Raw genomic sequence first — 17,961 nt, 5'->3', positions numbered from 1 at the left:
TAGGGAAAAGAGGGAGAAGGAATCTGTGATGAAGGTATTCCATTTTCTAAGTAACATATAGTTTGTATATACGATTTTTTCATACATATGTATGTATATAAATTCTCTAGGTACTCTCACACTTCTGCTCCATCTGTCTGTCCCAGTGAACTTCTAATTATCCCCCATAAGGGTGAATTGCTCCAGCAGAAGACACTTAGAAACTTTGAGCCTAGAGCAATCTTCAGCTCTGCCTATGTTACTAAATTAAATGGTGCCTAGGAACATTCCTGGGCATAGGAGCACAATTGCTCTCCTGGGGTAAAGTCCTTTTAAATAAATCAGGAAATTAAGCCAAATTCTTTCACATCTTAGAATGCTCAATGACATTAGATATGTTTTACTCTATAACGGTATTAATTTAGCAGATAAAAGAAATGTTGTTGCTGAAATGTCATTTATTTAATCAATTATGTCATTCATGAGCAAAGTATTGCTCTGTCCCATCTCTGTGCATTGCCCACAGAAACAGAAGAAATAAATTTCAAATAGTGTGCTCTAGAGATATGATTTCTCTCTAGAAAGATTCAGTACTACAAATGGAGCTTAAATGTGCAGCAGACAACATTCCAGTTTTATATGTTTAAATGTCTTAGGAACATAGCAGCAGTTCACAAAATTTACATTTCTTTTGGGATTTCGTGTGTACATCCCATTTATGTTTCATGGATCTCAATTAACTTTTAATTTCTTTCTCTTCCTGCTTTAGTGACACTGGAACTAAACCTCCAGAGAGTGGTATCTTTGGTTTTATGATTAATATTTCAGCACTTTTAGGTATGTATAAGGTACTTCATTTGAATACAGCAAAGAAATGTAAACTAGCAAAGCTGTCTGCTTACATTATAGCCCATACATTATTCTGCAGAAAAAGTGCCCCACAGTCAAATGGTAGTGTCAGACAGATGGAAGTAATACCTAGAGGGCCGGGCCCTTATGGTCAGTAAGTGCAGGCTTAAAGGCACTTCTTTGTTTTAAGAGCATCTCACCAGTGCAGATTTGTCAGTGCAAATAGAAATAAGAAGTGGAAGAAAAATGACATAATTACTTTCCAAAAACTGTCTCTTTGATGTAGGGAGACATTAGGTTCTGGGATGCTGCAGTAAAGAGAAGAGAAGTGTTGAAGCAAACCTGGTTTCCTTGGCAAGATATCTACTCTACTATATGTTTGCTGGCTTTGAATCAGGAAGGTTGACATTTTCTATTCACTTCTAGGGGATGGAGGATCAAGAGATCTGTACCTCTGTGTAAATGTAGTTCATAATGACCTTTGTGCAAAGTAGAAATCACTTATTTTACCTTTGTAAGAGCTTCATTCAGTCACACTATCTTGATGTTTTCCATGGAACTTCATAGTGCTTGTAGAGGTTACCTGACATATTTTTCCAACCATAGGTAGACTGAAACTATGTTCTGGGATTCTGAAGTGTGGAATCCAGTCTACAGCCCATTATATCCTGATGAACCACAATCTTCTAAGTCGGTAGAGGTGTTTGTCAGGAGTGACCTGCATATGGAAGTCACATGGGCTGGAATAAAATCTGTGTGTAGTGTTTTCAGGACCACTGTTGTACTAAAGAGCAGCCAGGATTGACCCAAAAGCTTTGAATGTATTTTATGGATTTTTTTTTTTCTGTTTATACTCTACAAAAATGTATTCATTCTTCAGTGCATCTGTTATGTAATTCTGATACAAGACTGCATATCAGAACAGAATAAATTCTCCTGCTTCTAGCTTAAACTTCATCTCCATGTAACATCTGTTCCTAATGTGGAATTCAAATGCATCTGTGCCTGAAATGCACAGGAGAATGGGATTTAAATTAGTGCTTTTCTTGAAGTGGTGTGTATTATTTCTAGAAAGCATTAATGTACAATGTTAAAATTAAGATAATGTTAAGACAGTTCTATCTGAAAGTAATACATCTGACATTTACTACCTTTCCTCTTCATTCCAGTAAAGGCAGTGTTATTTATTGTATCATGCTTATAATTTTATTCTGTATGCTGTGTTACAGAGCAAGGTGTTAAAGTGTAAGTAGTACATGATCATTGAACAAAATATGCGTTTTTTGTTTTTCAGCTGCGATTACAATGTACATCAGATATTTATTAGTGGAGAAGCAAAACGAGTCGTCGCACTTTGTTAGGTCTTCGTGCAACATTTTTTCTTTATGTATTGGATGGATGGGCTGTACTGGAATGGGCATAGTTGCAACTTTTCAGGTATGACCATCAATTTCTCATCTTAAATGAAGCTAAAGTTGTTTTACCAGTTAAAAAATCAAATAGACAAGAGTACTTAACATTATCCCAGTGTGGATATGTGGCAAACGAAGGTAGAACGTCTTTCCTGAGCAGCTTTAAAAAGATAGAATTGCTTTCTCCCTATATGCTAGATGTTTTGCTTGTACAGTTATGCCAGTGTTTGTGTCTGCTTGCCTTGTAACAGGTCTGTACTAGAAAACAACTTAGTACAGCTGCTTTTGCTGTAAATTATTTGCAATGAAAATTTTACTGTGAAAAAGCTTTGCTATTTGCAGTACAGTTTGCTTACAGTCAGGAAGGGCAGGATAAGTCCGACTAGCAAAAGCACCTCTGTTTTTGTCTGAATGATGGCACATGTATTATCAGCATTTTCTGCAGTATAAACCACTGTTACCTGATAGGTTAGAATACTGAGCCCATTGTTTTGACTCTGTATGAGATGGCATACCAATCTGTTAAGTCTTTTGATAGAGATATATAAAATTACCACTTACTTTGCCAGAAAGGGTAAGACATCTCATTATAAATCAAAGTCCAGCCCTCAGTGTCGAAAGAAAATTCAACAGAGGGGAAAAATATTGAAACAGATTATTCTTTTCACCTTTTATAGTGAATAAGTATGTAATAGGGTATATTCTGACACAAAGAACTATTAGGACAATTGCACTGAAAACTTCAGCTAGGAATCAAGTCAAATTTAATTGGCAAGTATTTTGACATATTGTTTTTAAATCTGTGGAAACGGCTGAATTATTTCTTTTAAAGGATGGTCTTGGAGAATGTTTTGGTAGATACTGTTGTGCTCCTATAGTGACCTGATCAGATACAAAGAAACTGCAAATAAAGATTGTCAGGGCTTCAGCAGCCAATGCAATAATTGACATGGTATTTTCAAACAAAAAAACCCCTCTGCCTTAGACAAATATCTTGATCTTTTTGGTTTTACTTCCACAAAGTTCATGTGTATTACAAACACTATGGGCATTTCAGTCTATTCCAAACATGCTATTCTACTTTTAAACATCTGTACTCTTATTGGTTACATTTATATGTGGCACAAAAAAAAAGCTACATGATGGGCAACAGTGTTGCTTGATTGAAATAAAAAACAAAACTTGGCTTCAATAAGGAAAACACAAATCAAGAGTGCAAAATAATATGAGAGAAAATTTGATGCTGAAATTTCCAGAGGTGCCTCTTTACATTACCTCATTTCATTGGTTCTTTTCCAGTCTCTGTTGTCTCTCATTGGCTGTTCACAAACTCCTTCCTCATCTAATTTCTCATTCTTCTGCTTTGACCTTACTTTCCTGTTAAGTGGCATGGTGACAGGTCAAGGTCAGGTGATTATTTCAGGTTGGGAGACCAAAGCAAAGCTGGAATTAGAAGTTAATTCTTTAGTATTGTCTAGTTGCTCTAATCAGTGGGTCATGCAGAAAATTCACGTTCATGTGCACTACCTGTTTATTGCTTAACACTTATTTTTTTCCTAGCAGGTGAGCTAACACCATACCTGAGTGCTGTAGTCAACCTGATTGACACTGTTGGGCATCAGTTCATTTTCTCTTTCCCCAAAGCAAAATATCTGCTTTATGAAAAAGGCTTCAGTGTGAAATTGTCTGGCAATATTTAAGGTTTCCTTTATTTATTCAAAACTAGTGTCATTCATGGTGAGTCTTTTAAGTAATTTAAATTAGTTGTAAGGAAACTTTTTTCACTCTTTACTTCAAGGAAAGATATGGTAGGTAGCATGGGTTTTTAATGGTATTGGTCTCTGAACACTTAAAACAAGTGAGGAACGAGGTGGGAGAAAACTCTTGGAGTGTGTCCTTTAAAGGCAAAAGAGTTTCTGAGAAAATAAGTAATGATCATGAATCTCTGTTTTAAATAACACAATGCTTGAAATGCAAAAATGAAGGACAGTGGGGGTTTAGCTTTAAGAAGATTATTGGATAAGGGAAGAAAAATCCTGAAAACCTTAATGAATAAGAGAAAGCAAAAACCCAGGTCTTAGCAGGTCTGGTTTTGCCTGATAGACGTTACACACGATTAAAGAGAGATCGTCCTGGCTTTGTCTAGGAAGCTTAGCAGGCTTACTATAGCAGTTGTAGCCATGTTTCCCAGGTTATGTAGGGGTTGAGTGTGATGGGCTTTTTAGGGAAGCTGTGGCAGTTTGATAGGAGCAACCACAAGAGGCATGGTAGAAAAGCTCTGTATGTTGTGTTTGGGGCTAAATGCAAAAGCCAACACTTATGCTTGCTCAGTGCTTTCCATACCAACTGCTGTCATTCCGATATGGAAGGCAAAAAGTGGGACAGAAGAAAAGAAAATGCAAGAGTAGATGAGAAGATATGTAAATAGCTGTGTGAGGAACATGCTTTTAAAATCTGACAGTACTTAGTATGTCACAGAGAGATAGAAGGCAATGAGTAGAAAGAGAAACAAGGGGGGGAAAAAGAACATGTTGACATAATCACCGTTACAAGACAAAGAAAACAGGGGCCTCCAGACAGGAAAGATGTTAAAATATGTAATGAGAGGATGTAGATGTGTTTTCTTGAATTATTAAAATGGAGCTGTAGTGGGTTAGATCATAGCACATGTTTTGCTGTGCTCTGGTGACAGAAAGGAGCTGTAAAGATAACTTACCTATGTGATGCTGGATTCCAAGGTGGCATATCTTAGTATTGCAATTTTAAAAATCATTTATCATACAGTAAATTCTCTGGGTTCTTTATCTGCTTTGTTACTGGATATTCTGCTTGTTTCTGTTTTAAAGGAGAGAATCTTCCATAGGTGGAGTGTTACAAAAATATAGGCCACATATTGGAATTTTAGATATGCTTTCACCTGCTATAGAACTTGGTGAAAAGTAGCTAATTATGTGGGGAAGTGTAAGAGGGCTGAATAATGCAAGAGACTGACAGTGTAAGACTTCCATATCAAGAACTTATTTTAGGTAACACTTAAAAAAAACCAAACCAGAACAAACCAGAACAAAACAAAACAAAACAAAACAACAACCAAAAAACCACAACTAATTTTTTGCTGATTTATTTCCTGGAGCCTTGTGGCTAGCCACTGGAATGTAGGGGATGGAGCTGTAGCAGTCACTGTTTAGAATAGCTCCCATGAAACTTTACCATTAGTTAGAATATGGCCACACAAACGCAGATTAGACTTGCCGCACAAAAGGATGAAAATCTTTGGCAGGGTAAAGGGAAAAAGGAGGTATAGGAACCTTTTAACAAAAATACAAACCAGTTCCTGTTTGCGGAAACATTAACTGCTAATAGACCAGCTGTTGAATAGCAATAAAATTGGTTGCTTCTATGTGAATGAGGGAAAGGACTTCGACCTGGTGGCTTTAGACGTGGTTAGTTCACCTCAGAGAGCTACTTTTTCTCCATTTTATTTCATCATCCCTGTGCAGACTGTGGGGAGAAGGGACTGTTTCCCAATGCTTGTATGTACCCAGTATAATGTGGCTACCATCTTTCAATGCTTATTGATTCCTACAACTGTGCAGATAGTAGCAGCTAACCATTCTGCTGATTCTCTTTCCAGGAGCTGTCTGTTCCCAGTGTCCATGACATAGGAGCTTTGGTGGCATTTGGCTCGGGTGTTGTATACATTACACTTCAGTCTATAATCTCTTACAAGTCCTGTCCACAATGGAACAGTTACTTTGTGTGTCACATAAGGATGGCCATATCTGTGATATCATGCATTGCTTTCATTCCCAGTATCCTTTACAGTGTATTCCACGGTTTTCCTGTTATGCATTCATGATTTTCCATTTAAATTAAGCCATTTCTGATAAAGGATGAAAATGAGGTTACAATCTCTGCTTACAGCTCTCTAATATTTCTGCTATAAAAATGCATGTAGCATGTGAAGACACCATTAAATAGCCATAAAGACAAGTTTTGGGGTCTTCTGAAAAGCTGAATCTCTTCTTTCAGTGATGCATCTAAATCTAATGCCCCAGTGTTCTTCATAGGATCGTATGGTAATAAAGCTAGACCAACTTTCCAGTCTCCTTTATTTGAAGGAGGGTATGGAGAAAGGCCTGCAAAAGGGGACACTGCTTCTAACGTGAACCTGACACACAGACATATAAAATACAGCTGGCATATACAAGGTTTCATTCAAGCCTAAGCAGATGCTTTTGATCATGTTGGTTGGTACTTGGCTTCATTAGATGCCTCTCCTAGAGACACATTCAACACACTTACTGGCTTTTCCTACAGCCTGCTGAAATTAAGAGTCATCCCATTGATTTTATTGGTCTTTATGTGATCTGCCAATGTTGAAAAGCAGTTGCAGGAGATCATCACGTCAGCCAGCCAGCTCCAGCCTGCTTGTGGTTTCAGCAGCTGAGACAGGGCTTTTAAAGAGGGCCCCAGTCTTGAGGGAAAATTAAACGAATATATCAAGGCACCTATTGTGGGCCAATGGCAAACAGCCTGGTTTCCCTTCCAGCAGCGCGGGACTCTGCTCCCACCGTTCTCAATCATGAACACGATCTACGTTTTCGAGTGTCTCCCCTTACCCTCAGTATTTTGGAAGAACCTGCAGAAACCCTTCTTTGTTCAGAAGTTTGTTTTGATTGCTGCTGTTGAAGGTCCCTTTCAATAACATGTTTCATTTACTTGTCTTAATACTTTGATTCTATATTTTGGTTGTTCAGGATCTCCCGTGTTACAGAAGGGGGAGATGGAGTCTTGTTTTGTAAGCAGACATTTCCACTATTACTCGCTAAACTTTATAGGTTCCTTTACACTGTTTTTCCCAGTGATTGTGTTTGCCTCACAGATTTCCATGACAAAAATTGATTGGACTCCAGGTGAAAAGGTAAAATCTCATTAGGTAGCCAGCTTACCTTTTATTGTATCATTTGTGGTATGCTGTTATGTTTATCTAAGTGTGTAGTACTACAAACACTTCAGAGACTTTAAATAGTGCATTATCACAAACAGATTTGTGAAAACTTACCAATTTGTGCATGTTACAAGTTATTTCTTAATTAGAAAACTGTCTGCGGCTTTTTGTCACACATGGGTCAATCTTCAGAGGGTTAGATTCATTATTACCGAGCATTTGAAACTTCCCTGTAGAAGAAATTGTAAAGAAAATAAAAAAGCACTATTCTGGTAGTGAGTTGTTCTACTTCCTTTTATAGTCACGTTTCTTGAAAATTAACTTCACACAAACCAAAAGTGGACCAGTTTGATTCTCATGTTTTTGAGGTTTTTTTACAACATTGTTGTAAAAAAAGGTGTGTTTTCTTTTTGGACAAACTTTGCCACGTGGAAGTATTCAAAAAAGCAGGTTAAATAAGGCAAAGAATAATGTCCTGCTTGCAGAGTTTAATAAAAGTAAACTTGGCAAATGTACTTCAACCCAACAGTAACAAGGCAGATGCAAGGTAAGTCTTCAAAAGTTATATAAACTTAGTAATATCTGCCTCTTGAGGGTTTTTTTTCTACTTGAGATGCAAGGATGAGAAAATGGTTTTTTTGCTGAAATGTATGGCACATTTGTTGATGGCATGTTAAGAAACTCTTTACATCCTGCTTGTGTCATGTTACATAGGTTTTCTGTGATGGTCTGTTTAAAAACAAAGGTCTTGTCAGGAACTATCATACAAAGGTAGCCTCCCATCTTAAAACATCTTGAGAATTTACTGTAAGGGGTAGTGGTACTGAACTCAGTAGCTCTGATTAAAAGTTTTGAATATGAGCACTTTGGTATCCTTCACATAAGAAGTAACTTTCTTCAGGCGCAAATTATATTCAAGCTATCTTTTCATCTTGTGCTAGTTGTAGTTTTCTTGTACTGGTTTTTTATGTTATTGCACAAGACATGTTGCTTAATGGAACATATGCCATCTTGATAAATGTACTTACCATGCTGTGAAAAACAAATCTGAATTGACTTCTGTACAACAGGGTGTTAGGATGATGAGTCGTAAGTCCCAGAATATTTGCTGAATTTGCAAAAAAAATGTCTATCGTTATAGCATTTCACAGGTATTTTGTTCTGGTCTTTTATCTGAAAATTTATTTTCTGTCTCATTCAATCAGGATTATACCTATCATTTTTTGAGTGCTATCTGTGAATGGACGGTGGCCTTTGGTTTCATCTTCTTCTTTTTAACATTCATTAGAGATTTTCAGGTTGGTATCAACATATTTTAGCGTTGATTAAGAAATGCTTAGTTCATTGACTATGAATTGTGCAACAAATAATACAGTAGAAAATTACCATTCTTTGTCTCAGCTAGATATACCAAAACTACACAGAAACAGATTTTATCCGTTACAGAACTGATTTCCGTCTACCTGATTAATATTTTCCCCCTGTGTTTTAAAACATAAATATCAGTTTTATAAATCGGTTTACTAGGTGTCTGGTCTTGGAAATTATGCAGTAAATCAATATATTCTACTTATTTACCAGACTTTTTGTAAAAAGCAGCCCTCTAAAGGTGATATAATGCCAAAAGGAATGATGTGACTAAAAGTGTACTTCTTTCTACCTGAGGGATTTTATATAATCAATACATTTCAACCTTAGATGTTTCCTTTCTTTTTAAAGACTGCATATTTTTATATATGTTCCCTCACAATGCAAAGAGTATCAAATACTTTTTGAAAAGTATTGACATGAAAATCTGGTTTGGGTAGCTGGATCTGGAAGTCCATCAGGCCTCACTTTAAAGAACAAAAAAATTAGTTAAAAAGATAACACCTTTATACAAATTTTGAAAGGCATGCCTTGAATACTTTCTCAAGCTTTGCCTCGCCAGCTCTTGTTTACACAACATGTTCTAGCTGTCATGTTTCATGGGGTTTTTGTTTGGTACAGGGATATAAAATGCTGAAAATATCAGTGTGTGAGGCTTAACTTTGATGAAAGAACTTGTAAAAAAAGAGTTAAAACCACATTGGTCATGGCAAGTGCCTTGTGGAGGTTTGAGGCAAAAAAGTATAGGTGTTAGGAGGATCACAGCCTCCTTATCCTTCTCATACTTCTCACTGTTTGTTTTCCCCGTAAAGTAGTTGGATCTCTGCAAGTCTGGAGTAGAGATCTTGAGGTAGAAAAGGCTGAGAACTGCTACTTTATACTACTATTACAAAGATGAACTAACTCAGTTGTAACTGCTGTTTAGATTGTACCCCATACATCGATGATTCCTATGTTTTCATATATACCATTGCCTTACAGAAGTCCCAGAAAGTCAAAAACCAGAGTCAAGCACTTGCATAACTGTAGAACTAATAATTGATTGATCAATTGGTGCTGTGTTAAATTGCTGGAAACCATATCTAGAATTTGTGAATGTGGGAAGGGAGAAAAACTAGTGAGAACCCTCTAGTCCTCAGGCATAAAACCAAAGACATCAGATCATGTAAAACTTTGTAATTAATTTACTTGCTTCTTCACTTAAATGTTTGCTCAACATGGAAGTGGTTAATATATATAATCTGTGCATAACTTTCATAAGGACATACAGAAATCAATTTTCAACTGAAGAGTCAGAATTAACATATATTTTACTAATTTATAGCAAACATTTCTACACCTGTTTACTTTTGAGTGATAGTACTGAATAGATACTGAATAGAAAGTACATGGGCTTTCTCTTATTAAAAATAAAAAGCTAGGTTCTGAAGAACAAATGCTTTTTAGAAAAAAAAAATATAATTGTTCAAAACTACACAATGCATTATCTTAAAGGCTTATAATTGCCCTCTAAAATTGTCAAAAATATTGAAGTACCACTCAGAATGCATGCGTCATTAAATTTGTCATCATTCCCTGATCTCTACATATATGATGGTATCTGTTTTCTCAAAACCCAAACTTCCCTTGGAGATACATGTCTCCAGACAATGCTGTAGTCCTCAGAGTAGCTACATTAGTTGGTAAGTCTGCTTCAGACACAGATCCCAAAATGTTCAACATTGAAATTTTAACAATATATAAATATTGTAAATATAATAAGTAAGATAAATTGAGAAATACAGGCATTTAAAGTTACAGGCTATGAACTAGCATGAAATCCAGTGTTGGTGTTTGACAATGACAGAGAGATATTTTAGATTCTGTGCTCTTTTTTTTCCTAACCAGTGCTCACAGAAAGCCAAACTATTAATTTGGAAAAAATAACCACCAGATTTTATAAGCCTTCATCTTTCCTTTAATTTATCAAATTATATATCTCACTTAAATACTTTTTTGTATTATCTCCTTGTACTTTGTATCATAAAATTGTACAATTAATTTATCTTAAGCTGGTCTTGTTTTATTTTTCTTTCAGAGAGTTTCTTTAAGGATATCAACAGAAATACATGAAGACTCCTGATAGTAAAAAAACCCTATATTTTATATATATGAATATTCTAGGTTTCTTTTTACTTATAGAAAATGTTGCAGAGGGACAGGAATTTATAGACTTTTGTGAAGACCCCATGCCATTAAATCTGCAGTTTTAAAGCTTGTTCCTGCTACCTTTTTGCAACATTTTGTATTTTTTTACTGTTTGATATATTAAAAATACTGTAATAGCAGCAATCTGCAGAAGCACTTGAAAGTCATTCAAAGACTTTTGATCTCCTCAGCTCGTTCCTGCGGACATGTCCTTACTTTTTCATTTGTTATAGTCTGATTACATTTTGCAAATAGGAAAGTCTAAAGACAATGGAGAACACTAAGGCTGAATTCCTACTCCATTAAGTTGCACGGACTGCAGAGGAATGTGTGAGCAGAAGTGGACATGGTTGTTTCAAGACTAGAAATTTGCAGTTAGTAGATGGTAACATTATGCTACGTGTTTCTGATAGTGAACACTGTATACAGATATAAATCCTAGGAGAAGTTTGAACTACAGTGCTTGAAAAAGGTTTTCTAATCATCACTGCAATGTACATAGTAAAAATCTACCCCCTTTTCCCCTTCATGCACTGCTGGCCACAGGAAGCTTAATACTGAAGTGGCAATAGAAAGTAAGTTTACATTTATGCATCATCTACTAAAGAGAAATCTTACTGCAGTTTGGTTAATACAAAGCAGAAGTTTTCCAGCCTGTGTTTTAATCTACCATGATGGAATGAAAATGTTCTCCAAAAAGTCATTGGGAATGAATGGAAAATGGGAAGAGGTACCAGTAGTTCTTAGGTGTTCAGTTATGTGTAAGAGTTAAGTATAAAAATATGTATATAAAACAGAAGGAAAAAAAAATCCCTGAGAGCTTCTGTAGTGAAGTTAAGGCATATTTGTTGCTAGAAACTTCTTTTAATGAAAGACTTGGAAAGAAACTAATTAGGAAGTCAGATGTTACAATTATCTGGAGGCACAAGGGGTCTTTTGAGGACTGATTCACTACCTCCATTTAGTGCATTAACCACCAGGCTATCAGTCAGGTTCTCTGAAAATTACATTTGCTGTGGTCTATCACAGTTTATGCAGAAATAGTCATGATTTTTATTTGCTAGTATTCCATGAGCTAAAACAAATGTATGTTTTGGAGAGTGATGTCTTAAAGCTAATCATCCATTGGTATTTCCTGTAATGTGTATTTTAGACTGTATTAAATGCAGCTGTTTCACAACTGACAGAGTTCACATTTTCTTTATCAGTTCTTCCAAATAATTAGAGTAAAAATACTTTGCACTGGCAGATTTGCTTTCCACAATATTCAGGTTAACTTACAGAGATTTACAGTTACAGTCATGCTAAAAATCTAATCTAGTACTGACTAAATGCAAGAGTTGGGTCTTGATGATTAGGTATCCTGTAAGGGGCACACATTCCTTCAAGTGAAGATCAGAAATACTCACAAGAAAATGTATACCAACCACAAAAAGTGACATCCTGTTATTCTGAAGGACATGTTAAGAAAAGACCATATTTCTTAGTGCATTATGTATTGTTCTTTTACTGCTTTTTATTCCTATCTTCCTTCAACTAAGGTGTAAGGAGCTTGAAGTTACTTTAAATGGTACCAGAGTTTAGCTCATTGATTTCCTAAACCCTTCACAAGGATAAAAGAAATTATATTAACTTGAAGTTCGGCCTTGAATAATGTTAGTGTGTTTTTACATTGCGTTCAAGTACATTTAAACAGGGAAAGAATTATTTGTATCATTCTGATTTAGGCAGGAAATCATGACAATAAATTTCACAGCTTTCAAGGCAAGAGAACACTAAGAAAATATTTTATCACCATCCCAATACAAGGCTCCTGGAGCAAGCTTACACTTAATCTCTTAATGCTGTGTCCTTTTCTAAAGAGTCGTATCCAGCCTGCCAACCATTACAGTGCTTACAGTCTCCTAAAGAGAGAGAGATGAAAAAAAATGTTTTCAGAGAATGTGGCTGAATCAAGATAATCATGTTTGCTGAAATCAACATGTTAATTCAGGTACTGAATGAAATCCTTCCTGTTTCTGTGAGCTTTATCATTTTTATATGAATTCCATTCATGACCAAAACAATACATGACCAACAGTTTGTCTTTTGTTCAATTTTTTAGGCCAAAAGCATCGACATACATCAACATGTAGGTGGAGACAACAGATTATTACCTTTTCATTTGTGCTGTGAACAACTGTTGAAAACACTTTGATTATTCTCTGGCTACAGGCAGCTTTTCAGTCAAGATCCTAATTATTTTTTTCATTGAAATAGGAGTTGATAAGTTGTAAGAAATTGAAAAAAAAAATATTCTAGCAAGATGTACCATTTAAGCTGTGGATGACTCTTCTTAAATAATGCTATTTAATTTTTTACAGCTAAGTGATCTCTACAGGTTAGTACAGATAATGTCTCAGCACGCTTTTGTTGCTTTGCAACAGGCCCTTCTGTATTTTCATATTTCTTACCAACAAGAAATAGCTGTTTTTTCTTGGGAGCTGTGCTAAAAATATTTTCACCATCTACCCTGTGTGATGTTTTCTATTTGTCAGCCCATCGTCAGTGATTGAGAAACAACTTTTGCCTAAACTACAGTAAATCATATGACAGTAATTTTTAGTGATTATGCTAAATAATGTCTCAGTCCCTTCTAAAAGTGCAAAGTCTTACTTTTCTAGGTTGTGTAGCTCGATCTACTACTGAAATACTACCATTGTGGTCTCTATCATGGTCCCAAATCATGTAAGGATAAAACTCAATTGACTCAAAATAGGTAAAGCCCTTAGGACACTGTGTTGCTTACACTGCTTTTCTCTCCCATGGGTGCTCAGCCAGCAATCACCATATACTGTTCCTTTGTTTTTTTTCTAAGATAGTCTAAATTTTTATTTCTGACCTGCTCTGTTTGCATACTGCCTTATCTGTGACAGTAGCATATGTTTGAAAGTAATAAAACAATCTTGATGGCAAGGGGTTTGTTATTTGGCAGTAACCATGACAGCAGACTGGAGGGATTATAGTAACATGTCAGTAAGTTTTGGACATTTCAGTATGAAGTTTGTGAAGACATTCAAGAGCTTGGTGTTTTAAACTGCTCTGTAAATACAGAGTCTTGATAACCACGTTTTCACAAGCTGACAAGTTTTGAAGGATCTGCTTAATGACTTGAGAATTTTTGGGGTTGGTGAGTTGATCATAGTGGTTTATAATACCCACTAGAAATATTCTCTCTGGAAGAAGCTGGAAGAGCTGTTCTCTAAGAAATGGTGAAAGGCAGCATTGTGCTGGATTTTAAGGGATGATGTTCATTTCCTTGGAAGTAGAGCTAATGTCCTTTGGGAGAAATTTGACATAATGTAAGGAAGTTGCAGTAGGTTTTAATTTATAATATTTCTGTAGCTGTGACTAAAACTGTCATACCTGGGCCTATCTTTCACTGCATTGTCGTTTGTGTGTCCATGTCCAGACATACGTACAAGAACAGTATTGGCATGTTGATGCCTGACAGTGGCTACAGTCCTGCATGTTCCTGGAATACACATAAATTAAAAAAAAATTGTTGTATTTTATAGAAACCAGAAGAGATTTGATGAGGTTTGGCTGTGTTTTGTAGTTGGTGCTGTAATGCAGAAAGAGCATTTGTCACACTTTAAGGAGAAAATGTGCAACTTCTACATTTGATGTCTGTATTTTTCCCTGTACACAACAGATGGCACTAGTAGACAACATGATCACGGTTTATTTTCCAAATTCAGGGAGCTATTATTATTGCTGCTAGCAAGTACAATACTTTTGTAGGTAGCTTTAACTGGTTTTAACAGTCATCTGGAGGCCCAGTTAAATGCTTTTTTTATTATGCCTTTGTGGAAAACAAGTCGGATCTAAGTTTTTTTGACATCCTTTCCTTCCTTAATCTAAGTAAATATGTTTTGCTGCTGCAACAAGTAGTTTCATAGGAACTTCAGTATTTAAATTAATTTGTCTAAATCAAGGGAGCCACTTGCTATAGTTAGCACTGGCACAAGCTGCAGTTCAGCTCTCATTATTAAGCCACTGCCCTTGGGAAGTTTTTCCTACCCTATTACAAAGAAAGTATATTTTACTTGGTAGCTTCAATATATTTCTGTCAGTTTAAGGTGACAATATAGACCTTATTTTCACAGAAAAACAATATAAAAAGATCAAGATTTTAACTTTTAAAAATTACAGCCATTCTGCACCCAGGAACAGTGACATGTCAGGTTTTAAAAAAGAAATCAAAGGCAGCTGCTGTATCTATTTAAAATCTACTTTTGTTTACATATGTCTGTTTTCAGTTATTTCCTTGCCTAACTAAACATGTGTTTAGGGGTTTTTTTTATGTCTTCTGTGAAGTGTAGGAATAACCCAGGCCTCTGAGCATCTATTATTTTACCTGGTATTATACAAGGTAGCATTCTCACTCTAAGCTGAGCATCGATATTCTTCTAAAAACTCCCATCAAATGCATGGTTAGTTTTGTTTTTTTAAATAAATAAAAATAGAAAGTGCTTTAACAAATTGTGAATACTTTGTTATTGATAGACATCTTTAACACACTAAAAACTTCTTACTCCACAACTTGACTCCTCTCTCAAAAGACACTCATAAAATTAATTCTAAGTAGAAGGTGCATTTCAAAGATTTCTTTGATGGACAACTAGACTTCTATCATGAGATATGCAGGAGCAGTATCTCTGTAGCCCTACTTTTATTAGAGATATTAGCAGCTGACAGATCCTGCAAAGTGGTATCTTTTCTTCCTCTTACACTGCATCAAATTGTTGAAACACATTAGATGGTTTCCATACACTTTTTTTTTCTCTTGTTTTGCATTATTGAAGAATATTTCATCATAACAGGAAGAAGGAGAGTGGTGGCAGTACAGATTAACAAGGGCTTGGTAAAGTGGTCACAGCAGATGTCACTCAGGTGTGCAATGTCATATACAAAGGCAGGTGAGAAGATCATCTGTCTGCAACAGGGGTTTTATTTTGTGGTGTTTTGCTTGGCAAAGGTGGAAAACACAGAAAAAGTCAATAGCTTAGAGTTAATCTCAAAGGTCTTGTGGAAGACTAAGGAAATTCTCCCCAGGAAAAAAGCAAGTAACACTATTAATGAGATATAATATGTGCCTTAGCTTTTATCTTTGTGCATAAAGACTCTTTTTTTATCTTTGTTCATTTTAGCTAGAATCGAGAACTATCTGTTTTCTGTCTGTGGGTGACTGGGTGAGACAATTATTGAGCAGTATTACAATGCAAAGGATCAATGAGCTTCCCCCTGAAACGTCCAATGTGTAGATAGTTCAAAACCTTGACCGTGCTCCAGTCAAATGATCTGAAACAAGAACTTATGCAACTAGGTTTTGTCATATCCCAGCCTTTCTAGGCTGGCTCTGTTCTCGTAATATATACTAGATTTGATTAATATAGGTGAGCTGGGAAAGCCAAAAACTATTATTTTGGGGTTACCATAAAAATGGTTTTACACAATTGCAAGTCTCTTTCCAAGGATATTTTTTTTATAGTAAAATTATTTGTGTGCCTTTTTCCTTTAAACAGTTATAACTAGAATTTTGTACGGATGTGAACTTTCACTAGGACTACACATAATACTGTCTTTACTGCTTAGAACTGATTTTGACCATAGCTCTTGATGTTAAGGCAAAAATGTAATGCTCAAAATTTCTCCTGATGAAATGCCACACTGTTCTTACAGACTGTTATTTAATCTTTGAAGATCCAAATTTAATAGGAGATAAGAACCCTCACTTGAAGGAAAAGTGATCTTCTAACCTTTAATCAACAAAATTAGATTATAAGCCTGTTACTGGCTTTAATTGTTAGTATTTCTTGCTCTGCTCAGCAAGTGCATATGTTGTTCGTAGGGCCTGGGGATGTTTCCTGGATAGCTTCTGGAGCCACCAGAATAACCTCAGGCATGAATCTGGAAAGTAAGTTATTTCTCTGTAAACAGTTTGAAGGAGACTCTGCATTGTTCTGCATTTGCTCCTTAAACTTAACTTGTTTTCTTATTGAAGAAACAGAAATGGAATGTTAAAGCAAAGTGTTTAGACCTGAGGAATCGGAACCGATACCACAGATTGCAAAAGGATGTAGTTTTTGTTAAGCCTCTAATAATATGTAATTCAAAATTCAGTGCCAAAGCTATTGTGTATAAAGATTATGGCACTGTGGCAAGACCTGAGAAGTCCCCAGGTAGATGTGACTATCTTAGAAGCAAGCAAGGAATGAGGAGACAGGCTTCAGCAAGCAAGCACTTGTTTTCTCAGGATGGTGGAAGTTTTCCACTGGCATGGCTTTCTCTTGGTTTTGGGGGCATGGAGATGGCGCCATTTCTCATTTCTCCCTGTGTCTTCTGTCCTTCTGTGTTACCTAATACTCAATTCACACAAATTGTGTTGGCAAATGGCACTCCTAGTATGTTAGTGTTAGGATGTGGTTTCTATGATTCTGTTCCAGAATTCATCTTTCTTCAAGACAGCCAACAAATTAGCCTTTCTTTCCTCCATTTTGTGGTCTCGATCTGATCTCTGGGGAATTTAAACATATGCAGGTAGTAAGTCATGGGTGCTCTCTGACCTGACTGCTGACCAAAATCAACTCTCAACTGAGAATCTGCCTACAGCTGGCATGCCTGGTTAGCTTAAAAGTGTTTAAACCAATATTTCAGATAATTATTGTATTATAGCAGATTTTGAAGGGTGATTGCCAATGCTGTCAAAGGGTGAACCTGACATTTTTTCAGTACCCTTCCTCTGCCAAACAGCTTTAAAATGTGAACATTTTTATTATATTAGTGTAGTTTTTTAGCCTTGAACTGAATTTAAAACATGCTTACTGCTCAGGGTAGGCAATACAAAATCCTTATTGCTGCTTTCCTGGAATTTCAACCGAAAGGAATGGTACAACATTATATAATCAGATTTTTAAAAAATCAACTTGCAGTTTTACATGGCATCTTGTGTCTGTTCATGGCAGCCAGAACTGAGCATTGCCATTGAAAACATAGACTCATGGCAGTATATTTGCTCCAAAAATGCCTTCTGGTTGCAAAAATATTTAAGAATGTTAGGAGTGAGGGGAAACTAAAGAAAGACAGGGTTGGAAACCCTTAATTGCACTGTCAAATAAAAAATCACTATGGACAAATGTACAAATAGACAAATAAAAAAACAGTTTCTGGACT

General features: G+C 36.0%; 1 protein-coding gene across 1 annotated transcript; it reads left to right on the top strand.

Moving 5' to 3' along the window:
- Positions 1-743: 743 nt before the first annotated feature.
- Positions 744-10,741, top strand: DRAM1 (DNA-damage regulated autophagy modulator 1; the record flags this gene model as incomplete). The annotated part of the gene is made up of 6 exons (XM_008946221.1): positions 744-816; positions 2,123-2,265; positions 5,875-6,052; positions 7,106-7,164; positions 8,397-8,489; positions 10,637-10,741. Coding segments are annotated over 6 exons (591 nt in total), but the record flags the coding sequence as incomplete, so codon positions are not given.
- Positions 10,742-17,961: the final 7,220 nt, after the last annotated feature.

The sequence above is a fragment of the Merops nubicus genome, unplaced genomic scaffold (genome assembly GCF_000691845.1).
Source record: "Merops nubicus isolate BGI_N331 unplaced genomic scaffold, ASM69184v1 scaffold42438, whole genome shotgun sequence".
NCBI lineage: Eukaryota > Metazoa > Chordata > Aves > Coraciiformes > Meropidae > Merops > Merops nubicus.
This window is presented reverse-complemented; position numbering and strand designations above follow the sequence as displayed.